General features: G+C 26.3%; 2 protein-coding genes and 1 pseudogene across 4 annotated transcripts in view; 1 reads left to right on the top strand and 2 right to left on the bottom strand.

The window, feature by feature from the left end:
* Positions 1 to 295: 295 nt before the first annotated feature.
* Positions 296 to 7,285, top strand: LOC117172722 (probable pyruvate dehydrogenase E1 component subunit alpha, mitochondrial). The gene is made up of 2 exons (XM_033360883.1): positions 296 to 1,238; positions 6,918 to 7,285. The coding sequence occupies exons 1-2, from the start codon at positions 391 to 393 to the stop codon at positions 7,249 to 7,251; spliced, it is 1,182 nt and encodes a 393-aa protein (XP_033216774.1). The 5' UTR covers positions 296 to 390; the 3' UTR covers positions 7,252 to 7,285.
* On the bottom strand, positions 6,504 to 6,645 carry LOC117174028 (annotated as a pseudogene).
* Positions 7,286 to 9,919: 2,634 nt separating the features above from the next.
* LOC117172958 overlaps positions 9,920 to 27,273 on the bottom strand; it is a 20,860-nt gene continuing 3,506 nt past the window's right edge. The window contains exons 2-4 of one of the 3 annotated variants that reach the window (XM_033361275.1): positions 24,594 to 24,852; positions 17,398 to 17,687; positions 9,920 to 10,223 (exon numbers count right to left, since the gene is read on the bottom strand). In XM_033361275.1, the coding sequence (XP_033217166.1) occupies positions 10,088 to 10,223; positions 17,398 to 17,687; positions 24,594 to 24,665 (498 nt within the window). In that variant the 5' untranslated portion in view covers positions 24,666 to 24,852 and the 3' untranslated portion in view covers positions 9,920 to 10,087. The remainder of the gene's footprint in view (positions 10,224 to 17,397; positions 17,688 to 24,593; positions 24,853 to 27,273) is intronic. The other 2 variants (XM_033361273.1, XM_033361276.1) reach the window with 2 other exon arrangements.

The following is a 27,273-nucleotide window of genomic DNA, read 5'->3' as shown; positions in this document are numbered from 1 at the left end:
GATTTCATAGGTCTTTAAAAGCTTACGCTGAAGTTCAATAAATTTAATGAATTCTTATGGGAATGAAAAATTTCTAAGTTATTCTAAAAGAATTTTAATAAAAATAAAAAATAAAGTAGAAAAATGTTTTAAGGTCCTACCTGGAATTAAAAAAAACTATTGACTACATATACCCATCTCTTCACGGTCTTTCTTATTTGATTTAAGAAATTCTAAATTTTAATTCGTATCTTTTGAAAATTTCCCGAACTATGAAGTTAGCTCAAACATGAAATTATCCTAACCGCAAATCTCATAGATTCTCTACAGGACATCATCTAATCAATTAATTATTACTTTACCTAAAAAATCTCATCCTTCATCTTCATCCTGAAAAATCTCATCCTCAAAATGATCTCAACCATCAGAACCCTCTCGAAAACCTTTAAAAAGGACCTATTCTGCTTCAAGAAAAAAACCTACTCCACAGAAGCTACCTTTGAAACCCAACCATTTCGTCTCCACAAGCTTGAGAAAGGACCAGATACCACATCCAAACTCACTAAAGAAGATGCCCTCATCTATTACAAAAAGCTCCTCACCATCCGAAGAATGGAGAACGCCTGTAGTACCCTCTACAAAGAAAAAGTTATCCGAGGATTTTGTCACTTATATTCTGGCCAAGAAGCTGTTGCAGTTGGTATGATTGCTTCTCTCCGAAAGGACAAAGATACTGTCGTAACATCTTATCGAGCCCATGGCTGGGCTTACCTCATGGGAATTCCAGTATTAGAAGTCATAGCAGAACTCACAGGTCGAAAAACCGGTAATGTCCGAGGAAAAGGTGGTTCCATGCATATGTATACAACAAATTTCTTTGGAGGAAATGGGATTGTCGGTGGTCAAGTTCCCCTTGGAGGTGGACTAGGTTTTACCCACAAATACAGAAAAGACGGTGGTGTTTGTGCCTGTCTTTACGGAGATGGTGCGGCTAACCAGGGTCAGCTTTTCGAAATCTACAACATCTCTCAGCTTTGGAAGCTTCCCATTATCTTCATTTGCGAAAACAATGGATATGGAATGGGTACAAGTGCCGAAAGGGCTGCAGCAAGTACGGAATATTACACAAGAGGAGACTATGTTCCGGGAGTTTGGGTTGATGGTATGGACTTCTTTTCTGTGAGAGAAGCAACGAAATTTGCGATTGAACATTGTTCCTCTGGAAAAGGACCAATTGTTATGGAAGTTGCGACCTACAGGTACTATCCAAGTTGGCAAAAATACATTGTCTGATTTCTTAAAGACGTACTTGAGACGTCAAGCATCTTTAAGACAATAATTGGACTCACCTAGACATCCTCAGGGTGGAAATGTCTTTTTGCCCACCCGGCTACTTTCGCAATCGTTTAGCCAATGATTTGATGTTGATCTGCCCCTCTCGCCTAGCCAGCATCTTCTTTCTGCCCCTTTATCAAAGTGTTTATATTCCACTCTGAGCCAAATATACAAATTATTTTACTTCTTCAACCCCGTTTCACTGCCATTCCTTACAATCCTTCATTCCACCTTTTTTCTGAACAATTACTTTCGACGCTTCTACATTCAGAACAAGTCTTTTCTTTCAGGTATATCTTAAATCTCATCTTATTTTTCATCAATCCTCCTTTTCTTGTTAAAAACACTGCATCATCCGCAGGTGTCTCATTCCTAACTCTATCCAAAACTACTTATTTCCCTTTCCGCCATTACATCGTAAAGCTTATTCCTATATCTGCTAATGAGAATACTGCCTTCAAATCCACAAAAAACGCACTTTTCTTCCGTTAACATTATTGAATATACACATACTCATTCTCTACTTCCTTCATCCACACTTTCCTCTAAATTTTCTCATATCCTTTTTCATTTTACCTTTTAGATATATCCCTAATGGATGATGATCTGACTCTTCTCTCGTCTTTATACTCATTTTTCGTACCTTTTTATTTCTTTTTATCAATTGAAGTTACAAAGCTTCCGGGAAGCCTTCCTCTTTCCAAACTATTTTTACTACCTCCCTAAATTTCATTCTGACTTCTCCGCTTTCCCTTTGTATAATTTTTTTCTTATATGTGCTTCCATATCCTCCTCCCCTAGCTCTGTTCCTCCTCATCACAATTTTTTTGATCCTCTTACTATTTTTCCCTACTTTCTCTATCTCTTAGTATCACTTTCAACTCATCACAAACCTCATTTTTAATTCTACTTTCTGAAATTTGAGTTTTTCTCTATTTTCTACCTATTCTTTTCTTACCTTGCCTCCCTTTTTTATGTATATATTGGGGTATCAAAGCTCTCTTTCTCAACTTCCGGGAAGGCTTCCCCTTTTTAAACTATTTTTTACTACTCACCTCAACTTTTTTCTGGCTTCCCCGCTTTCCATTTTTATAATTCTTTGGTATGTGCTTCTATATCTCGTCCCCAAGCTCTATCCCTCCTCATCATAACCTTTATCTTTTTCATTCTCCTACTACTACCTATTTCTTACTCTTCTTTTCACTTCATCTCAAATCTCATATGACTACTTTTTCGAATTTCAGGTTTTCTCTATTCTTTACATATTTTTTCCTAACATTCTCTGTTCACACTTCTTTCTCTATTACTTTTTCTGACTTTCTTCTCTACTTTCCAATTTTACCATTTATAACCATGTCCCATAAAAGTTGATCATCTGACTACTCTTTACCTACTGCCTACACTTCTCTATATTTCCATCTCTGATTTTTTAATTTTATTTCTAATTTTACCTTTTAGCCATATCCCTAATATTAAATTATCTGACTCTGCTCTCGTCTCTGCACTCATTTTCCTGACCTTTTCCAGCCTTTCAGTCTACTTGATCCTGCTCTGTTACCATAAAGTAAATACCAGCCTCTCCCACCACATTCAATACTTCTTTTCTCTCCTTTTTAAGCAACTGATCTTTTGAATCTCTTAGATTATATTCCCGGTCCATGTGAAAACTCTCCCTTTTTTATTTATGCATTCAAATCTTTTCCCTCTTTCATCCTTCTCATATAATTATCAGTGTGTCTTTCTTTTTTCTTTTATGTAATTCTCTATTTCTTTTCTTATATTTTCTATTTCCATCCCATTACATATCTCTACGTCCTCAATCTCTCTTGCTGTTTTATTTTCTTTTAGTGCCTCTCTCATTTCTGAAATTATTCTATGGTAAATTTCCCACACATGTATTGGAAGTAATTAACTGATACAGTATTAAAATATTTTCATAAATCGGTATCAGAAAATAGTTATACTTTTATGTGACTTTTCCCATACCGGGTTAGTATTTTTCCCATACTTGGTATGGGAAAAATTCCAATCGTCCGCTAAATTTGTATTTGTATTATTTCCACACAACAAATAATTGCCACCATACATTTTTTTAATCGTAAAATATTTTATAACTTAATAATAATAATCTGAAAGTATAATTTAAAACTTCGCTTGTCGCCATGATTGTATTATATTCTGTTCCTTCTTCTCGATTCACCATGGTTACAGCACATGCGCGCTTCACTCGGCTGCGCATTCTTAAGCCGCTCATCAAAGTTCCATAGATGACTGGAAATCTTCCCATATCAGTGTATGCGCGGTAAGAAGGCTTACATTAAAAAGTATTGGAAAATTTCATGCATCCAGTGGTAACGTGAGAAATATTCAATACTTCGATTATTGAGATGTATTCTTGTGTACAATCCAACTAGATTTAACAAATTTTATCCTTTTAGAGCGCGTTCGAATGCTTCAGACGAAAATTGTGTTTTTATTTTATTTGAGGTTACATTTGGCAGGTCCGATCGGCTTTGAAAGGGATTGGAGTCTTATTATTTTTGCGGCCTAATGAGAAATAGAGAGAAATTATAATTTTATACTAGCTTATTGCTCTCAAACCCAGAAAAGAGGGTTCAGAAACCGGATTCAAACGGAATTCCGTATTCCAGTTAGTTTTAATTCTTTTGAATCTTTTTTCATTTACTGGGTACTGAAACTATTATGAATTAGACACTTGTCTAGAATTTCCCCTCTCCTGTTGTTTGCTTCTTCTTTTTGCTGAAAAATTTCTAATTGCACTGAATCAACCTGCTGGAAGTAAATGGATAAGTTCTCTATCCTTTCAAATCATTTTCTATCTCTAAGATGGAAATTGAAAGAAACGATGTATTCATCTTTATCCGGCGGCTATCCCTTCAATCCTCTTCTATCTTTCTTTCAATCTACAATCACCTCTATTCTTTTGGATCCCAATCTTCTCATCCATGTCTACCAGCCACTTATCCACTTATATCCTTTTCTTTCAACTCCCTATCCCTATCCTAATGTTTAAATCCAAATAAATCCTTTACTTATCCATGGCTATCTTTTTCTATCCGTTAGGCAATCCAAAATCTAGTCTATCGCTTTCAACCCCTATCTTCTTATCTAATTGAATCTAATTAAAATCTAAATTTATCCACCTATATCCTTTTCTATTCGTTTCTATCCACTTCTAACTGTTATTAAATCGAAAATCTTATCTATCTTTTTTAATCCTTATATTCTATCTGATTGAATCTTTTTCCATCTTTTTTCAAGTATAAGCTAGGCCTATCCTTCTGAAGCCCAGTCTTTCTATCGACATGAATTCTCTCCTTATCCACCTATATCCTTTCCCATCCATTAGAAAATCCCAAATTCGTATATCTTTTTCAATCCCTATATTTCTATCTAATTGAATTCTTTTCTATCTTTTCTGAAATATAAGATAGTCCTATCTTTCTGAATCCCCGTTTTTTAATCCAAATGTATCCACGGCTTATCCACCTGTTCTTTTCTACCATTATGCAGTACAACATTTTACCTATCTTTTTAAATCCCTAGCTTCGTTCTGATTAAAACCTTTTCTATCTCTTCAAAATATAAGTCAGCCCTCACCTTCTGAATTCTAGACTTTCTATCGACGTCAATCCTTCGCTTGTCCACCTTTATCCTTTCATATCTACTAGGCAATCCTAAATTACATCCATCTTTTTTAATCCCTATTTTCATATCTAATTGAATCCTTTTCTGTTTCTGAAATATAAGAGAGCCCTATCCTTCTGAATTCTAGTCGTTCTATCCAAACGAATCCTTTGCTTATCCACATCTATAATTAGCGAGGCGCGCGTTACTTGACGTACATTCCTGACTTAGAACCGGTAGGTTCCCAGTAGGTGGCTGACTGCAAGTCAGACTCAAGTGAAATAATTTGCACCGTCTATAACTGAAGGGTCGGCAGACGCCCTTGTAGAGTTCGAATTTCGACTAGTAAGTCGTAAAGTTAGGGAATTTTTTTGTTAGTTATATAAACCCTTGCTGGTTTAATCATATTTTTCTGGGATTAAAATTCGGGATACATTATTATTTTAGAAACAGATGAGAATACTACATTTTTGAGTGGATTTAAATGGATAGAAATTAAAAACGATATATCGTTGATAGTCTGGGATACATAAAGATAGACATTTATGAACGACATACACTAAAAAAGATAGGCCCATGTCACCACAAGGAATACAGAGTCAGTGATAAAGAAAGATAGGCAGTCAGGGAGACAAAGAGATAGGTCTGAGTAGAGAAAAAAGATAGGGCATGAAAAGAAAAGGAGAGCGTTTGTGGGATGCAATGTATGCATTTGGGAAGGATTGAATATCTCTATCTTTTTCTATCCATACGTTACTACCTTTTTGAATCTTTTTACTTCCAGCAGGGCATATTTCACTCATAATATTTAACTGTTTCACTGCTACAAATACAAAATGTTTCAAAAGTGTGTACTGACCCTATTATGAATTAGACGCTTGACGCCATGATGGTATTATACTCTGCTCTTTCTTCTCCATTCACCATGGTTGCAGCACATGCGCGCTTCACTTGGCTGAGCATTCTGCAGCCACGCATCAAAATTTCATATATGAGTGGAAGTTTTCTCATACCAATGTATAGCCAGCAAACATGGTTACAGAATAGATCTGTAACTGTTCTAGAACACAAAAAAAACGTGTCCTAGAACAGCTTAGTAACCGGTTACGAACGTGCAAGGAACTATGTCATCCCCGATACGTTAGAACAATTCTGTAACAGTTTGATAATGCTGTGACATACGATCTGTAACATTTCTAGAACAATTCTAGAACTCAATTACAAACGCTGTATAACCAATCTTTAACAGATTTAGAACGCTGTGACAACCGATCTCTAACATTTCTAGAACAATTCTAGAACTTTGGTACACTGCGTTGTAAAAAAGCTAGGGCAATTCTATAACGCTTCTATAAAAATTCTATAACAGTTCTAGAACTCTTATTTATCAAATATGGAACAGTGTTATGTACCCCTCACAGCAAAAGGATATCCCGAAATATTCGATTTGACCCCATTTATGTCCCGGGTTATTCCAGGGATAACCCGTCGGAATATCCTGCGAGACAGAAATTTAGATATCCCCATGGATATTTTTTGATCCGGGATAGCGCGTACGCAGTCCCGACTAATAAAAATTATACGTCCGAGATATCCACACTAGGGATATTCGCAAGGTTAACCTCGACCGTAGTGTTAGCGAACTATTTTTTGTTCCTAATTCGTTCTGGAACACACTTGTTGCAGAGTTCTAGAACTTCCATACAACACTGTTAGGGCACAGTTCTAGAACAAACATGAAACAAACATTATAGAAGATCTGTGATCAGTTTGTTCTAGAACAATTCCATAGCAACTATTTGCGGGACAGTGCTGTCACGTGTTCTAGAGCACTGTTACCTTTTTGTTCTAGAACAGTTCGATATTAAAAAGTATTGGAAAAATGCCATACTTTCGTATGGGAAAATTACGATTATTTTTTTAAGTATACTCTTTTCTTTTTCCTTTACCTTCAGGTACTTTGGTCACAGCATGTCTGATCCGGGAACGAGTTACAGATCCAGGGATGAGGTTAAGAAAGTTCGAGAAACGAGGGATCCGATTGCTGGTTTCAAAGAGAAAATTATCAAAGCCAATTTGGTCTCTCCTGACGATCTTAAAAAGATTGACGATAAGGTGAAAAATGAGATAGAAGAGGCTGTGCAGAAGTCTAAGACTGATCCGGAAGTTCCGGAGAAGGAACTCACATTTGATATTTACTCGAATTGCCTTGAACCGGAAATTCGTAACAATCATTCATTTTCGCCTCTGAAGCATGAAAGATTGGGAAAACTGTTGGTGCAGCAATAGGGAAGCATCATCAGTTCTGCTTGGAGTTATGTACTCAATAAATTTCGATTTTTGAGTTTTAAAGTTGGTAGTTCTAATTGGAGTTTCAGACAGTACATGAAATTTATTTGGGTTTAAATAATTTTTACAATTAAAACATATTCTATAGATCTAAACTAATTCCTAAGAAAGAAAGAACCGATTGGAAAATTTGAATCGGTCTGAACCCTGGCGGACCGAAGGAGCCGAAAGGAGCCTCTACAAAGTACCCTTAAAGATCCCACTGAGTCCCGTTTCGGTTCCTTATTAAAAAAGAACTCAACAAAAAAACAGCAAGATCAACTTTTAAATTGTTGAAATTCGGATTCTACGTTAAAATTTGCATTAGAAACTCACGGAGTAATCGCAATACTTTTTCTTGCAGTGTTAAAAACTTAAAATAATAAAATACCTGTCATTTACATGGGCCGAAGGCGGCTTCAAGTGCATCTTCTTTTAGTAGCAGTTATAAGCGTTCCGTCGGTAACTTTAAGAATTTTTTGTGGATGCTAGCGCCACGAAGTGGAAACCTCAGACAACAACGCTGCGATGCAAGTGAGAGAGAATTTCATTTTTAAACTTCACGCGCAACATACTACTTCAGCTATTATGGAGGCGCTTGAAGTCACCTTCAGAAGAAGTTAATGGCATTTTTAAAATTTTTTAACGATGCAAAAAAAAGTATTGCGGTCCGCCAGGGTAAGTCTCAGTGAATCATCTTATCTGGCTTCATTTTCGATCCAATTCAATCGGATTTTTCTCATTTACGTCGTCTAAATCGGAGTCTTTAGGTTAGGATCCGATTCAAACGCGTGATTACGATTCAAAAGATAAGAAAGTGATTCACTGGAACAATTCGTTCCGATTGTTTTTAATTAAAAAAATTAATAAATAATTTAACGGGCTTTGTCTGAATCGGTTTCCGATTCAAATGATTTCCATCCAAGCGATTCTTTTTTTCCTGGAAGGGTAACGCATCGGTCCTTATATTTACAATTAAACTACCGCGAAATAATGGGCGTAACTGCAATCTATATATTGACAATAAACAATTATTATTATAATTCTATTTAATTATATAATATAATTCGACCAAAATATCCATCAGTTCAGACCATTTTTTAATACTGCTTTAAACTGGCCGATTCGCTCATGCGGCAGTGCGTCAAGTTTGTAGTAGAAAAGTTGCGGGCTCGATTCTCGCTGCCTACACATTTTTCCATTTTTTTCCTTTTTATTTTGTCATAATATTTAAATATTTTATTTCATTTTAAATTTATTTAAAATTATTCAAAAATAATCATTTTTGATGCTTTCTTTCAATGAATAACTCACTCAAATGCATTATAAATTAATTCACTTGATAAAAAAAAAGAATTTTTAATTTTAAAAAACGGCAATTTTGCGGTAAAGTAAATTTTGTACTAAAAAGGGACATTTAAAATTATTTTCTTTACGTATTTGAAAAAGAATTTAGAAGGGAATTCAATATTTGAATTCAATTTTTTCAGATTCAGTTCCAAAAATGTAAATCCATCCTAAAATTTTCAATACTCTAAATTGAAGAATCAATCAACGAACTAAAAAATTTTCAAAATTATATAATTTCAAGCAATTTTAAGCTAGAAATATTCAAAATTAAAGGATAACATTATTTTATAAACTCAATACTTCTTTAATCACAAGTTGAATTATTTTTATTCTAAATAGTTTGAAAATCCTTAAAATGCATCAAAATTTGGATACATTTACATTTTTTAAATTTTATAATATGTTTTGAATTGTTTCAAAACTTCTAAACATTTAGAATGATTGGAATGGTTGCCCCTAATTTTTTTAAAAACCTGTCGAATTAAAAAAATGTCCTTCAAATCTTCCACACTTATTTTTGATAATTTTGTGAATCATTACAATTCTTTTCAAATATTCTCTTAAAATTAATTTTTCATGCGAGAAAATCATTTTCAATTTCCCTAGGAAATTTTTTTGTTTTTCTGAAGCCTTTCAAAATTCTCAAAAAACTTCTAAATTTTTTGTTCAAAATCTGTTAAAATCTATATTTGTTTTTAAATTAGATGGCCGAATTTTTATTAATTTTGAATTTTTCAAAGTTTCTAAATAATTCTTTAACTTACTCAAATTCTTTTTATAAGAATAATAGGTGTTCAATTTTTATTTATACCTAAAAATTCAAGAATCTGACTTACAAATTAAATTTTTTTAAGTAGAATGATTAAAATTTCAACATTCAAATTTGAGCTTTTTTGTTTAGTTTTGAATATTTCATTTATAATTACTGATTTTCAAATAACAGATATTTCGAAATATTTAGTAATTCTTCTTTTTCTTAATTAAAAAATTCAAATTGATTTTAAAAATGGAATATTTTAGACTGGAACAATATTTGAAATTTAATAAAAGTCCTTAATTATGAATTTATTATTTTGAAGTTATTTTAAAATTGAAAAGTTTATGAAGTTTTTAAATGTTAAAATCTGCAAATTCTAAAATTGTTGTTGATCAACAAAAAATATTTTTGCCAAAAACCTTCGATTTTAAACGCTTCTAATTTTTAATTGTTTAATTCTTTAAAACTGCATTTGAAAATTCTTTAAAAATTTGTAAAATTCCCCAACAAAAAATAAAGTTCCAAAAAATGATTCATTTCCCAAATTTCTTTTTTTTTTAATCCCAGAGAAGTAAACGACAAAGAAAAAAAATGTGTATTGTTTAATATTTTTAGTTTCATAAAACTGAATAGAATTTTTCGTTCCGTTGGGAAAAGGTAACAAATATATCGTAGTATTATACATTATTTTTAGCCTAAACTTTTGGCCTTGTCACCTTTCGTTTTGTCGGTCTTATCTTCATTCGTTATGGATAAATTATTGAAGGTGTTGATTACACTCGATACAATATTTTCACACCATTCTATCGTCGACAAAAATGTGAGTCTGAAATAAATAGTATTTATAAAAAAAATCATTTTATAATTAATAATTGCAATATTATAAATTACAGGCCTCACAAAAAATGGTTTAATCAAAAAAATTCTATTGATTTCCGTAAAATTCGAAATTATTTAAAGGAATTAAAGGTAAACGAGAGGAATTAGATGGAATTCATACAAATTCAAGGTGAATTGAAAAAATCAAATGAATTTAAAACAATTTTAAAATATAAAAAATCTTCATTGAATTCAGTAACTTTTGAAATGAGCTCAGAAGAAATCAAGGGAATTAAAAACATCCGAGTGAATTCCAAAGAATTAAAAAGAATTCAGGATGAATTCCGAAAAATAATTTCAAATCTCTTCAAATATTTGAAAACTTACTTCAAATTAATTGGACAAATTTTTTAAAATCCAAAAATTCCATTTATTTCAGTAAAATGTGAATTTTATTGATTTAAGTAAATTCGAAATAATTTTAAAATATGAACAAATTTATTCAGTTGATTAAGTTAAAAATGAGTTTAAAACAATTTAAGGGAATTAAAAATAATTTTATGAAACGCCTAAGAATTTAGGGTGAATTTACTTCAAGATGAATTAATCCAAAACTTGTTAAAAATCAACTGAATTGAGTAAAACTAAATGCATTTAAAAGAATTCAGAAAAATTAAAAAGAATTCGGGATAAATTAATAAGAATTAAGGGCCGATTTCAAATTAATTGCAAGAAATATATACTACCTGAAATCCTGAAAAATGTATTGAAATACTTTGAGAGCTCTGAAACATCTATAAAATAATTTAAATCCTTTGAAAACGAAATTTATACCTTATACGAAAATTGTTAATTTTTTTTTTCATAAATGAATTTTCAACCAAATATTTGAATATTTATGCCGAAAATATTAATCTTCATCAAAAAGTAAATTTTCAACCAAATAATACCTCGTTTTACAAAACCAAAAAGACGAATTTTGTACAGGACAGTTGCATTTTCAAATCGAAAATATAAATTTTCAACAAAAAAGTTACTTTTTTACCAAAAGAGATCATTTTTAAACGAAAAAGGCCAAAATTTTAACCAAAAAGAAAAAAAATGACCACTAAATTGATAAAATTTTCAAAACCTAAAAAATGTAATATTTAACAAAAAAAGTGACTTTTAATCTGAATAAACTAGTAGAATTTTTTTTAAAATACCAACTTCAGTTTTCATCATAATACTTGAATTTTCAACAAAAACAAAATGGAGTTTTTTTACAAAAAGAGATAAATTTTAATGGAAAAACCCAAGTTTTTAATTAAAAAAGAAAGAAAGGAATGTCTACTAAATTGTAGTATTTTAAAACAAAAAATATGAATTTTTAATAAAAAAATAGTTACTTTTCAACAAAATAAAATAGTTCAATTTTGTACAAAATACCGACTTTATTTTCTACCAAAAGAGATCAATTTTGAAACGAAAAAGCCAAATCTTAAACCAAGAAAGAAAAAAATCTGAACTAAATTGTTGAATTTTCAAAAACCAAAACGACGATTTTTTTACAGAACAGTTGCATTTTCAAATCAAACATATGAATTTTCAAGAAAAAAGTACTTTTTGACCAAATAAAATGGTAGAATTTTTAAAAAAATACAAACTTCATTTTTCATCAAAATTGTTGAATTTTCAACCAAAAATTGGGTTTTGTTTACCAAAAGTGATCAATTTTCAAACGAAAAAGCCAAATTTGAAACCAAGAAAGAAAAAAATCTCAACTACGTTGTTGAATTCTCAAAAAACCAAAAAAACTAATTTTCTACAGAACAGTTGCATTTTCAAGCCAAAATTATAAATTTTCAACAAAACAGTTGCTTTAAACCAAATAGAACATTTGAATTTATTACAAAATACCAAAAAAAAAATTCTAGCAAAGTAGTTGAATTTTCAAGAAAAAAATGTATTTTTTTTTACCAGAAGGGATCAATTTTCAAACGAAAGCCAAAATTTTAACCAAAAAAGAAATAAAAGTCCGCTAAATTGATAAAATTTTCAGAACCAAAAATTTTACACAGAAAGAAAGAAATTTCCACTAAATTGTAGATTTTTCAAACAAAAAATATAAATTTTGTTTACAGAAAAGTTACTTTTCAACACAATAAAATACTTGATTTTTTTTACAAAATATCTAGTTTATTTTCTATAAAATAGTTGAATTTTCAACAAAAAATTGGGGTTTGTTTACCAAAAGAGATCAATTTTTAAACGAAAAAGCCAAATTTTTAAAGAAAGAAAAAAAGAAGTGTCCACTAAATTGTAGAATTTTCAAACCAAAAATATGAATTTTTAACATAAAAGTTAATTTTCAACCAAATAAAATGATTGAATTTTCTTACAAAATACCGAGTTTATTTTCTACCAAAATGGTTGAAATTAAAACAAAAAATGGCTTTATTTACCAAAAAATGATCAATTTTGAAACGAAAAAGCTGAGTTTTAAAACTAGAAACGAAAAAACCTTAACTAAATTGTTTAATTTTCAAAACCAAAAAAACGAGTTTTCTACAAAACAGTTGCATTTTCAAACAAAAAATATGAATTTTCAACAAAAAAGTTAGTTTTTAACCAAATAAAATAGTATATTTTTTTACAAAATGCCAAGTTAATTTTCAACCAAACTATTTGAATTTTCAAGAAAATAAAATTGACGTTTTTAACAAAAGAGATAAATTTTCAAATGAAAAAGCCCAAACTTCAACCAAAAAAGAAAAAAAAAATGTCCGCTCTATTGATAAAATTCTCAAAACCAAAAATATGAATTTTCAACAAAAAAAGTTAGTTTTCCACCAAATAAAATCGTAGATTTTTTTGACAAAATACCAAGTTAATTCTCTAACAAAATAGTTTAAATTTCAACGAAAAGAATTCGATTTTTTTTTTACCAAAAGAGAAAAAATAAGAAACGTAAAAGCAAAATTTTTTACCAAAAAATGAAGAAATAAATTTCCACAAATTGTAGAATTTTCAATACAAAAATAATGAATTTTTAACAAAAAATTTCATTTTCAACCAAAAAAAAATAGTTGAATTTTTTACAAAATACCGAGCTCAGTTTCTAACAAATAGGTTGAAATTTAAAAAAAAATAATTAGAATTTTTTTTTACCAAAAGAGATGAATTTTGAAACGAAAAAGCCAAGTTTTTAACCAAAAAAGAAAGAAAGAAATGTCCATTAAGTTGTTGAATTTTGAAACGAAAAAGCCAAATTTAAAAAAAAAAGTTACTTTTCAATCAAAATAAATAGTAGAATTTTTCTCAAAGTATGTAGATACATGAATTCTCAACCAAAATAGATGAATGTTGTATTTTTTATTTTAAAAATGTGACATTTTTTTTAACGGAAGAAATATATTTGCAAGCCAAAAGGACTAATTTTCAATTAAAAAAATACTTTTCAACCAAATTTGGTCTTTCTGCGAAAATAGTTAATTTTTTTAAAATATACATGAATTTTCTACCAAATACTTGAACTTTTATATTGAAAATATTAATTTTTAAGAAAAGATTTAATTCTCAACCAAGTAGTTAAATTTTCTACCACCTTCAAATTAAAAAGATTTACAGTGACGAAAAGTTACTTTTCAACCAAATAAAATAGTTCATTTTTTATACAAAAAAGAAGAATTTTCAACAAAATTCAGTGAATTCTCAAAGAAAAATATAATAAATAATTTGATATCTACTGGTTTAAAATCAAAATTTTTTTAATAATGATTTTTAATTCTAAATTGTGAAAAAATTGTTCTGAATTTTTTAGACCAGTAGACAAAAAACAATTAAATTCAAATTATTTAATAAATTTGATATCTACAAAACCATAATTTAAAAAATATATCTAAAAAATATAATAGTTGATATTATTTCAATCAAAAAAGATTTTGATTAAAATCAAACACAGTTGAATTCAATAAAAAAAAAGAGTTTTAAACAAAATACTTAAATTTTCAACACAAAATAAATTATATTTTTTGACTAAAAGACATAAATTTTGAAACGAAAAAGTAGAATTTTATAACAAGAAAAAACGTCCACTGAATTTTTGCATTTTCGAGACAAGCCAAATTTTCTATAAAACAGTAGTAATTTCACATCGAAAATATGCATTTTTAACAAAAACTTCATTTTTAACCAAATGAAACTGTTGAATTTTTTACAAAATACAGGAATTCTCAACAAAAAATGTAATAATTGATATCATCTCAAAAAAACTAGATTTTGATTTGAAATCAAACACAGTTATATTAAAATAAGAGAAAACAATATTTTTTTACAAAAAATGATACATTTTAATCGAAAAAAACAAAATTTCGATCAAAGAAAAAAGGGTCCATTTGTAGAATTTTCAAATTAGAAAGAGAAATTTTCTACAAAGCAGTTGTATTTTCAAACCGAAAATATAAATGATCAAACGAAAAATTTACATTTAAACAAAATAGTTGAATTTTTAACAAAGTATTTATATTAAAAATGTAAAAAAAATTTAACTAATTTGGTTGAAAAGTAACTTTTTTATTGAAAACTAGTCCTTTTGGCTTGAAAATTCATTTTTTCCGTTACAAAATTTTACATTTTTTAAATTAAAATTACAACTGTGGACATTTTTTTTCTTTGTTGTTACAAAATTCGACTTATTCATTAAAAATTTATCACTTTTAGTAAAAAAATCTAATTTATTTTCGTAGAAAATTGAACCATTTTCTTGAAACTTTTTTTTTTGTTCAACTGCGTTTGATTTCAATCAAAATCTTTTTTGATTGCAATAATAACTATTATATTTTTTGTTGAGAATTCATCTATTTTGTTCGAAAATTCATTTATTTTCTAATAAACTCAATTACTTTATTCGGTTAAAAAGTAACTTTTTTTAAATTCTTATTTTTGTTTCAAAAATTAAAGAATTCAGATTAAATTTTTTTTGTCGGTTTCAAAACTTGGCCTCTTCTATTCAAAATTTATTTATTTTGGTAAAAAAAATTAAAAATGCAACTGTGGAAAATGTGTTCTTACTTGTTTCAAAATTTATCGCTTTTATTTAAAAAAATCGAATTGATTTTGTTTAAAAATTTAATTATTTTATTTAAAAAAATATATTTTTGATTGAATTCAACTGTGTTAGGTTTAAATTTATCGCGGGGGGGGGGGTCAAATATTTCGTTAAAAATTCAATTGTTTGGTTAAAAAGTAGGTTTTTTTTATTGAAAATTAGTCTTTTTGGCTTGAAAATTAATATCTTCCGGTGAAAAAATTGGACATTTTTTAAATTAAAAATACTATTTTAGAAATTTTTTTCTTTCTTCTTTCCTAATTCTACTTTTTTGTTCCAAAATTGATCTGTTTTAGTAAAAAAATCTAATTTATTTTAGTTTGAAATTAAACTAGTTTGTTAAATTTTTCTTTAATTCAACTGTGTTTGATTTCAATTTAATGTTTAAGGTGGGGGGGATTTTTTGTTAAGAATTCAACTATTTAGTTTAAAATTAACTTTTTTGTCACGAATTGAACTCTTTTGTTGAAAAAATCTCCTTTTTTTAGTTGAATACAACTGTGTTTGTTTTCATATAAAATCTTTTTTGCTTGAAATAATATCAACTATTATATTTTTCATATATATTTTTTAAACTATGGGTTTGAAAAGATAGAGTTTATTAAACAATTTGAATTTAATTGTGTTTTGTCCACTAGTCTATAAAATTAGGAATATTTTTTTCACAATTTAGAATTAAAAATCAATATTAAAAATATTGATTTGAAACCAGTAGAAAAAAATCAGTTAACATAAAATTATTTATTATTTTTTTCGTTGAGAATTCACCGAATTTTGTCGAAAATTGATGTTTTTTGTAAAAAAACCACTATTTAATTTTTTTTAAAAGTGACTTTTTGTTGAAAAATCATATTGTCGATTTGAAAATACTAATGTTTTATAGAAAATTTGTTTCCTTGGCATTCAAATGAAACAATTCACTGTCAATCTTTTTGGTTTAAAGATGGTAGAAGATTTAACTATTTGATTTAAAATTAAATTTTTTCTTAAAAATTAATATTCTCGATATAAAAGTTCAATCACTTGATTGAAAATTCATGTTTTTCTTTTTCAAAAATTAACTATTTTGGCAAAAAAACAAAACTTCGTTGAAAAGTAACTTTTATATTGAAAATTAGTGATTTGGCTTGCAAATTCATTTCTTCCGGTAAACAAATTTCACATTTTTTTGGTTAAAAATACAACTGTAGAATTTTTTTTCTTTCATGTTTCAAAATTCCCCTTTCCTCGATTGAAAGTGTATCTCTTTTATTAAAAAAAAATAAATAAAATTTTTTTTTTTATATTTTGGTTGAAAATTTATCTATTTTGTTGAATTTTTTGGGGGTGACTGAATAAAAGATTAGTCCTTTTGGCTTGAAAAATAATTTCTTGCGGTAAAAAAATGTTACAATTTTTTTATTAAAAACAAAACTGTAGACATTTTATTCTTTATTGTTTCAAAATTCAAATTTTTAGTTTCAAATTCGTTTGATTTCAATTTACTGTTTTAGGTGGTGGGGGGGGGGGCGGGATTTGTTGTTTAAAAACTTACCAAAAAGTTGAAAATGAACTTTTTTGTCAGAAATTGAACTCTTTTGTTGAAATATTTTTTTTTGTTTGAAAAAAGATAGAAAATTCAAATATTTTTTTGAAAATGAAATTTGTCTAAATATTAATATTTTCGGTATGAAAGTTCAACCAATCGTTCAAAATTTATTTCAATTAAAAAATACTGTTTTGATAGAAAGAACAAAGGTAGTTAAAAACTAACGTTTTTTTATAAAAAATTAGTCCTTTTGGCTTGAAAATTATTTTTTTCCGGTGAAAATTTTCACATTTTTAAAATTAAAAATACCACTTTAGAGATTTTTTTTTCTTCTTTCAAAATTCGACTTTTTTCTTCCAAAATTTCTCTCTTTTAGTAAAAAAAATCTAATTTATTTTAGTTTAAAACTGAATTATTTTGTTGAATTTTTGTTTTTAATTTAACTGTATTTGATTTCAATCATCTTTTTTTGGTTAAAATAATATAAACTATTATATTTTTTGTTGACTGACAGGTATGTGAGGCCTGAAATTATTATAAATTTTCAAGTATACAAATATTTACCTGAAATTTAATCTGAGATTTTCGATAATTTCTTCAGCCGGTATGTTTATCGTCGGTATTTTTTCGATAGTACTGCCAATAAATTCGGATCCCTTTCCGAGACTTTTTTCAGTTTCGTTGAGAATATTGGTGATTGTTTCGTTCGATTGCTTCACAGTTGTGTAAGCATTACAAAATGTTGAACTAATGGTTTCAAAAATTTGAATCTGAAGAAAAGATTTATTCTCTTCGATGGGAAGCGCTAATTGCTTTTCCTTTGGACTGTCATACTTAGTCATAAAACTAGCTTGCTAAAAAAATATTATTAAATTTTACTCAAAATAATAGAATTTACAGATGAGAAATGACAAGGAATTCGAACCAATTTTAAGGGATTTACAATTATTTGATAGAATTTCAGGCAATTTTCAGGAATTTCAAGGGATTTTACCAACTTTAGAGAAATTTTTTAAGAATTCAAAATATTTAATTGAACTGAAAAAAATTTCAAGCGATTCTAAGAGAATTTTACATGGAATTTCGTGGTTTTACAGGATTTCATAGGGTTTAAAGGGATTTAAAAAAATGTTTAAATTTAAGAGATTTGATCAATTAAAAAAAATATTTCAAAAAACTTTATGAAGTTTTCAGGATATTAGAAAATATTTTATGGGATTACAGAGATTAACTTTTTTTCAAAATTTTAAGGGATTTTTTTCGGATTCAGAGAGATCTAAAACATATTATTTAAGGGATTAAGGAATATTTTAACAACTTATTTTTAATAATTTCAGAAAATATTTTTTTAATTCCACAAAATATTTTTTTTTTTCATTACTTTTTTTTAATCCCTTAAAAACCCACAAAAAATTTCAAATTCTCTAAAATAATTAAAATCCCTTGAAATATATATATATTTTAAATTCCACAATATACATTTAAAATGTTTAATTTTTTTAATTCCCTTAAAATCAATAACAATTTTTCAATATCCTGAAATTAATGAAAATTTCTTGGTATATTTTAAATATTTTGCTATTCCTTGGTATTTTTTTTAAAAACCTTAACTTCTTTTTAAATCCTGTGAAATATTTTGAAAAATATTATGAAATCTTTTCAATTCTAAGAAAACACATTTTTTGTAATCTCTAGAAATGTCTTAAAACAAAATCTTTTGTATCCTTCAAAAATCTTAAAGTATATTGAAATATTATTTTTTTATTCCGAAATATCTCTTCAAAATAATTTTGTTTAATCCTTTAAAAACCCGTAAAAAATTTTGAACCTCCTGAAATGCTTTAAAATTTCTTTAAATATTTGCAATTCTTTGACATTTCTTGGTTTTTTTTTTAAATCCCTTAAAATCTTTTAGACATAAGCACTTGAAATTTTTTAAAATTCGAGTCCTTTCATATACATAGAAATAATTTTTAAAAAATTTTTGAAACCACAAAATATCCTTTTACAAATACTTTTTTCCAAACCATTAAAAACCCATTAAAAAATTCTCCTTTAAAATCTTGTGATTCTTAAAATAAAATGTTTTGAACCCTTAAAAAATTCTGAAATGTATTAAAATAATACATTTTTTAAATTACACTATATCCATTTAAAATTGTTTTTTTAACCCTTAAAAAATTTATATATATTATTTTAAAAAAATTTAATATTTCAAGAAACTGTATAAAGATTTCAGGAGACTGGAAAGAATTTTATGAGATTACAGGGATTAACTTTTTTTCAAGATGTAAAGCCTTTTTTCGAATTCAGAGCGATGTAAAAATATTATTTATATTCGAGAAATTTAGAAAGATTTCATGGGATTTAAAGGGATTTAAAAAATGTTTAAATTTAAGAGATTTGATAAATTACAAAAATTATTTCAAAAAACTTTATAAAGATTTCAGGATATTAGAAAAGATTTTATGGGATTACAGGGATTAACTTTTTTTCAAGATTTTAAGGAATTTTTTTCGGATTCAGAGAGATGTACAAAATATTATTTAAGGGATTACGAAATATTTTGACAACTTATTTTAAATAATTTCAGAAAAACTGAAAGAATTTAATGGGATTTTAAGGAATTTCATATGATTTCTGTAAATTTTCAGAGATTTCATGGGATTTGAATATAAAGAAATTTCTAAAGGATTCAAAACATTTAATTGAACCTTTAAAAATTTTAAAGGATTATAAAATAATTGCACATTGAATTTCGAGCAATATAAAAAAGTTTCAAAGAATTTTAAATGATTTTTAGGTATATTAAGGGATTCAATTTCAAAGAAGTTTTATAGGATTTTAAGGGATTTAAAAAAATTTTAATTTAAAAGATATTTTGAGAAATTTCAAAAAATGTAACATGTTTCGGGAAACTTAATAAAGATTCTAGAAGATTGGAAATGACTTTATGGTGTCGCGAGGGATTAATATGTTTTTTCAAGATTTTCAAGAATTTTGCTGAATTTAGAGAGATTAAAAAAATACCTTATTCAAGGCATCAGGAAATATTTAAAAAATTATTCTAAAGGATTTCAGGAGACCTAAAGGAATTTAATAGGATTTTAAAGGATTTCAAATGATTTCAGGCAATTTTCATATATTTTAAGGAATTTGAATATAATGAAAGTTTGAAAGGATTAAAAAAATGTTCAAATTTAAGAGATTTTGATCAATTGAAAACAAAAAATATTTCAAGAAACTTTATAAAGATTTTCGGGACTGGTAAGGATTTTATGTGATTATAAAGATTAACATTCTTTTTTAAAACGATTTTAAGGGATTTTTTTCTGATTCAGAGAGATGTAAAAAATATTATTTAAGGGATTACGAAATATTTTTTTGCAACTTATTTTAAAGAATCTCAGAAAATCTGAAAGAATTTAATGGGATTTTAAAGGATTTCAATTGATTTCAGGTAATTTTCAGAGATTTCAAGGGATTTGAATATAAAGAAATTGCAAGGGATTCTAAAATAATTGTACATTTAATTTCGAGCAATTTAAAAATATTTCAAAGAATTTAAAATGTTTTTTAGGTATATTAAGGGATTTAATTTGAAAAGATTTTACAGGGTTTCAAGGAATTAAAAAAAATGTTTCAATTTAAGAGATTTTGATAAATTAACAATAAAATATTTCAAGAAACTTTATAAAGATTCCAGGATATTGGAAAGGATTTTATGGGATTACAAGGGATTAACTTTTTTTCTCAAGATTTTAAGGTACTTTTTTCGAACTCAGAGAGATGTAAAAAATATTATTTAAAGGATTACGAAATATTTTTTCAGGGATTGTTTTCGGATTCAGAGAGATGTAAAAAATATTACTTATGAAATTAAAACATATTTTAAGAAATTATTTTAAAGGATTTCAGGAGATCTGAAAGAATTTAATAGGAGTTCAAAGGATTTCAAATGATTTCAGGTAATTTTCAGAGATTTCATGGGATTCTAAATTTAAAAGAGATTTTGAGAAATTGCAAAAATTTAACATATTTCAATTAAATTAATAAGGATTCCAGGATATTGGAAAGCGGATTTTATGGGATTACAAAGGATTAACTTTTTTTCAAGGCTTTAAGGGATTTTTTCGGATTCAGAGAGATGTAAAAAATATCCTTTAAGGGATTACGAAATATTTTAAGAAATTATTTTAAAGAATTTCAGGAAATCTGAAAAATTTAATGGGTTTTTAAAGGATTTCAATTCATTTTAGGTAATTTTCAGAGATTTCGAGGGATTTGAATATTTAAAAAATTTTGAAAGGATTATAAAAAAATTGTGCATGGAATTTCGAACAATTTAAAAATATTGCAAGGAATTTCAAATGATTTTCAGGTAGATATATTAAGGGATTTATTTTCAAAAGATTATACAGAATTTGAAAAAATCTCTAAATTTAAGAGATTTTGTTCAATTAAGAAAAAAAATATTTTAAGTAACTTTATAAAGATTCCAGGAGGTCGGAAAGGATTTTGTGGGATTACAAGAGATTAACTTTTTTTCTCAAAATTTTAAGGGTTTTTTTCAAACAAAAAAAGATGTAAAAAATATTATTTAAGGCATTAGGAAATGCTAAAAAAAATATTTTAAACGATTTCAGGAGATCTGAAAGAATTTAATTATTATTAATTTTAATTCATTATTTTTTAAATTATTAATCAATTATTTTATTATTTATTATTTATTAAATTATTTTTAAATTATTTTAAAGGATTTCAGGAGATCTGAAAGAATTTAATGGAATTTAAAAGGAATTAAAATGATTTCTTACGATCTCAGGTAATTTTCAGATATTTCCAGAGGTTTAAAAAACGTTAGAAAAATTTTAAAGTGTTCAAAATATTTAAGTAAATTTCAATAAATTCCCAGGAATTTTAAATTCAACAGATTTATATTTAAAAATATTTTAAGAAACCTCAAATGATTAAAAATATTTCAAAGGATTTCAAACGATTTTAAGGGATAGGCAAAAATTTTAAATACTAGATATATAAATGTAATATTATACGTCTTTTAAGGAATTCTTTTTAAATAAGTGAAATTGAAATTGCTTGAATTATTTTATATTTTTTGGTATTCCTTGGAATTTTTTTAAATCCCTTAATACCTTTCAAGTCTCTTCTAATCCCTTGAAATCTTTAAAATTATTGAAAAACATTTAAAAGTCTTTTGTAATTTAGTTCCAATTATTTTAAATTCCATACAAAATTTTGAAATATTTTTTAATTTTACGAGAAACCTTCTTTATTTAATCTAGAAATTTCTTGAGATTTAATTAATTGTTTTTTCTTTCAATTCTTCTAAATTCCTTTAAATTTTCTTTGAAATTTCTTGAAATATAAACTTCTTAAAATTTTACAATATACCTGTAAAAATTAAAAAAAAAATTAACCCCCCTGTAAACCCATCCTAAACTTAAAATCTCCTGAAATCACTTAAATTGCCTTTATTAAATACCTTAAAAGCCGACAAAATAACTTGAAATATTTATACTTTTTTTAAAACCTTTGGAACCGCAATGAAATATTCGAAAATCTCCTAAAACATGGAAACCCATTAAATGCCCCAAAATATTAAATTTTTTTAAATGTCAGAATATCCCTTTATAATTAAAAAATGGTTTTAATGCATAAAAAACCCATTAACAATTTGCCAACAAATATTTAAAAAATCATACATTTTTTAAATATTGAAAAACTATTTAAAGTCTTTTAAAATCTAGTCCCTGAAATACCTTGAAATCATTTTAAATTCCTTGAAATATTTTATAATATTTTTAAATTCTACGAAATTTCTTCTTTTTTAAATCTCATGAAATTTGTTGACTCCTTTAAATTTCATGAAATTTTCGCAAGTTTTCTGAATAAATTCCAAATTCCTGAAAACTAGAATCCCTTAAAATCCCTTGAAATATATACATTTTTTAAATCCCTCCAAACTCTTTAACAAATCACAAAAATTTTTCTATATTCTGAAAAAAATTAAAAATGTGTTAAAATATTACTTTTTTTAATTCCGAAAAATATATTTTTTAAATTACTTTCTTTTAATCCCTTGAAATATATATATATATATATTACATTCCACAAAATCCATTTAAAATGTTTAATTTTTTTAATTCCCTTAAAATCAATAACAATTTTTCAATATCCTAAAATTCATGAAAATTTCTTGAAATATTTGTAATGTTTTGCTATTCCTTAGTATTTTTTTAAAATACCTTAACATTTTTAACTTCTTTTTAAACCATGTGAAATATTTTGAAAAATATTATAAAATCTTTTCAATTCTAAGAAAACACATTTTTTTAATCTCTAGAAATTTCTTAAAACAAAATCTTTTGTATCCTTCAAAAATTTTAAAGTATATTAAAATATTATTTTTTTATTCCAAAATATCTCTTAAAAATAATTTTCTTTAATCCTTTAAAAACCCATAAAAAATCTTGAACCTCCTGAAATGTTTTAAAATTTCTTTCAATATTTATAATTCTTTGACATTTTTTAATTCCACAAAATGTCCCTTTACAATTACTTTTTTTCAAACCCTTAAAAACCCATAAAAAATTTTAATCTGCAATATTAATTTTTTTTATTCTATAAAATATCCATTTGAAATTTAACAATTTTTTCAATTCCCTGAAGATGCATACAAAAATTTCAATATTCGGAAATCCCTGAAAATTTCTTGAAGTATTTTTTGGTATTTTTTTAAAACCATAAAATCTAGTAATTCTTTTTGAATCCCGTAAAATATTTCGATTTTGAAAGAACATGGAATCTTTTAAATTCTACGAAATTTCTTCCTTTTTCTAAATTTCTACAGAATCCTTAAAATAAAATCTTTTGAATCCTTCAAAAATTCTAAGATTTATTAAAATAGCACTTTTTTCAATCCCACAATATCCATTTAAAATTGCTTTTTTTATCTCCTAAAAAACATATAAAAACGCAAATCACCTGGAATTTCTTAAAATTTCTCGAAATATTTTTATTATTTTTATATTCCTTGATATTTTTTAAATAACTTAAAATCTTATCATTCTTTTTAAATATTGTGTTATCGAATACTTTACTTTTTTCTCAGTTTCCATAAATTTCTTGAAATAAAATATTTTTAATCCTTCGAAATTTCGTTCAATTTTTTAAAAACCCTTCGAAATTTGTATTAAAATTCCTTGAAATATTTTTTTTTACTTTCACAATATCCCTCTACAATTTTTAAATTGATGAACCCCCTTGTATACCCATAAAAATATCAGATCTCAAATCTCTTAAAATCCCATGACACATTAAAATTTTGTTATAATCCCTAAAAAATAATTCTATTTTTTTGTTTGAAATCCATAAAAATTTCAAAAGTAACCAAACCCATAAAAATTTCACGTTTTTGCAAGAATTAGAACAAAATTTAAAAATAAACTCTACCTCAATGGGTGCTGAAAATTTTATTTATACACGCCCCTGAGCCAAATTTCAGAAATGCTTAAATTTGAATTCTCGATTCGCAAATCGAATTCAAATTTGAAAGAATAAACAAGGTAACATAAAAAAGTGAAATGATCCCACATATTTTAGAAAAGTCCAAAAAACTCGAATGCATTTTCTACTTATTTCTGATAGTAATTGTGAATTTGTCAGAGGAGGTGGCAAAAAAAGGGGGAAAAAAAAAACAAAAGGTTAGCAGGGAATATTTAAAAATAAATTGTACGAACCGCGTAGGCGATTTTCGCGATGCCGGCCGGTCTTTCTGGACTGACTTCCGGAAAATTTTCTGACAGTCGCATTTTAGAAGAGAAGAGACTTTCAGAAAATATGACGGAAAATATTATCCAAGAATGAAGACGATGGGATCGATAGGCACGATGATGGTTCTCGTCAGTGGTGCTAAACTTGCTAAAGTCAAAACATTCCAAAGAAACATGCGCGTTAAACTCCGTACCTTGGTAGTTCACGAATTTGACACCAGTGTCTCTGGAGCGGTATTCAAGTTAGGTGGGAGAAATCCAAGATGTCCGAGTTACGGGAAAATTTAAATTTAATTTTAAAAAAATAGCTTGTTTTATACAAATTATTAATGAAAGTTTATAGTTTATTTGTGAAATAAAGTAAAAAATTGAATCATTCAGTTTGATGAAAATAAATTAAATTTTTTAATTACTGGTCACTTTTTCTTGCGTAGTTCTGAATTTTACAAACATATTATTGTCTACAGACAAAAATTAAAAGTACGAGTTGCGACAACAATCTCTTTTTTTTCTAACAAAAAATAGAACTGTCAACTAATGAAGATAATTTTTTGAATTTGAATTTTCAACAATACATTTCGATTTGTAACAAAATAAGTGAATTGTCAACTAAAAAAGACAATATTTTCAGCCAAAAATGAAATGGTTAAATTTTGAAAATAATTAATTTTTAACCAAAAAAGCTGATTTTTTAATAGAAAAGTTAAATGATTAGTCATAGAAATTATTTTTTAATGAAAGTAATGAATCTTCAAAGAACAAAATTACTTTTTAACAAATTAGTATAAACTTAAACCAAAAAATATGAATTTTCAACGAAAAATTTAATAGTTTATAGTCCAACCAAAACAAACTTTTTCAATAAAATAGTTAAATTTTCATCGAAAGAAATGAATTCATAACTAAAGAAAAATTAATTTGTTACTAAAAAGAAAATAGTTAAATTATCAGTTAGAAAAATAATTTCGAACCAGAAAAAAGAAGGCTTGAACAAATACTTCAATTGTAAACTAAATATTTAAAGTTCTAATTAAAGAAGCAAGTTTTTTACAAAAAGAATTTTCAACAAAAAAGTAAATTTTTAACTAAAAATGGAATAGTTAAATTTTCAGATAAAAAATTAAATTTTCAACAATATAGTTCAATTTGTAACAAAAGAAATTAATTGTGAACTAAAAAAAGAAAATATTTTTAATTAAAAATGAAATAGTTAAATTTTCTATTAAAAAAATAATTTTAAAAAAAAGGGAATTTCTATAGAATAGTTGAATTTAAACAAAAAAGACTAATCTCATATAGGTACTCCATTTTAGGTTCAAAATTTAATTTTAAAACATTCAATAAAATATTTAAATTTTGATCGAAAGAAATGAATTTGGAAACTAAAAAAACTTAATTTGTTACCAAAAAGAAAATAGTTAAATTGTCAGTTAATAAATTAATTTTAAACTACAAAAAAGAAGGCTTGAACGAAATACTCCAATTTTGAACTAAATATTTAAAGTTCTAATTAAAGATGCAAATTTTCTACAAAAAGAATTTTAAAAAAAGTAATTTTTTTACTAAAAATGGAATAGCTGAATTTTCTATTTCAAAAAGAATTTTTAACCAAAAAAGCAAACTCTTATAGAATAGTTGAATTTAAACCAAAAAGACTAATCTTAAATGAAGTACTCTATTTTTAAGTTTAAAAGTTAATAAAAAGACTCAATAAAATAGTTTAATTTTTATCGAAAGAATTGAATTTTGCAACTAAAGAAAAAACTTAATTTGTTACCAAAAATGAATTACTTCGATTTTCAGTTAAAAAAATAATTTAGAAACAGAAAAAAGAAGATTTCAACAAAATATCTAAATTTATAACTAAATATTTGAAGTATTAACAAGAAAAGGTCAATTTTCTACAAAAGAAAATGAATTTTCCACAAAATTATTGGATTTTGAACTAAGAAAATTAATTTTTGACTAAAAAAGAAATAGCGAAATTTTCTGGTTGAAAAATTGATTTTGCAACAATATATTTCAATTTATAAGAAAATAAGTAAATTGTTTATTTAAAAAAGAAAATATTTTTAGCCAAAAATGAAATAGTTAAATTTTCAAAAAAATTAATTTTTAACCAAAAAAGCGAATTTTATAATAAAAAAAGTTGAATTTAAACAAAAAATAATAATCTTAAATGAAAAACTACATTTTTAAGTTCAAAAGTTGATTTTCAAAGAACAAAATTTAAATAAAATAGTTACATTTTCATCAAAAAAAAAAAGAATTTGAAACTGAAAAAAAACTTAATTTGTTACCAACAATTAAATAGTTCAATTTTCAGTTAAAAAATAATTTTGAACCAGAAAAAAGAGGTTTGAAGAAAATTTTTAAATTTTACAACCAAAAATAATACATTTTTAAACAAAAAAGATAAAAAAGATTTTCAAACAAGAAGATTAATTTTCTACCAAAAAGTCGAATTTTTGAACTAAAACAATAATTTTTTGCAACAAAAACATTTCAACGAAGTATTTACATTTTTAACCATCGAATAGAATTTTTAAGGTGGCTTGGGCACTTTTTAAAAAAATCACAGGCAGTTCTGAAAATTTGATATTATCGAAAGAAAATATACTAGATCACTTTGCAAAAAAGAAATACT

This window comes from Belonocnema kinseyi, chromosome 5 (assembly GCF_010883055.1).
Source record: "Belonocnema kinseyi isolate 2016_QV_RU_SX_M_011 chromosome 5, B_treatae_v1, whole genome shotgun sequence".
NCBI lineage: Eukaryota > Metazoa > Arthropoda > Insecta > Hymenoptera > Cynipidae > Belonocnema > Belonocnema kinseyi.
This window is presented reverse-complemented; position numbering and strand designations above follow the sequence as displayed.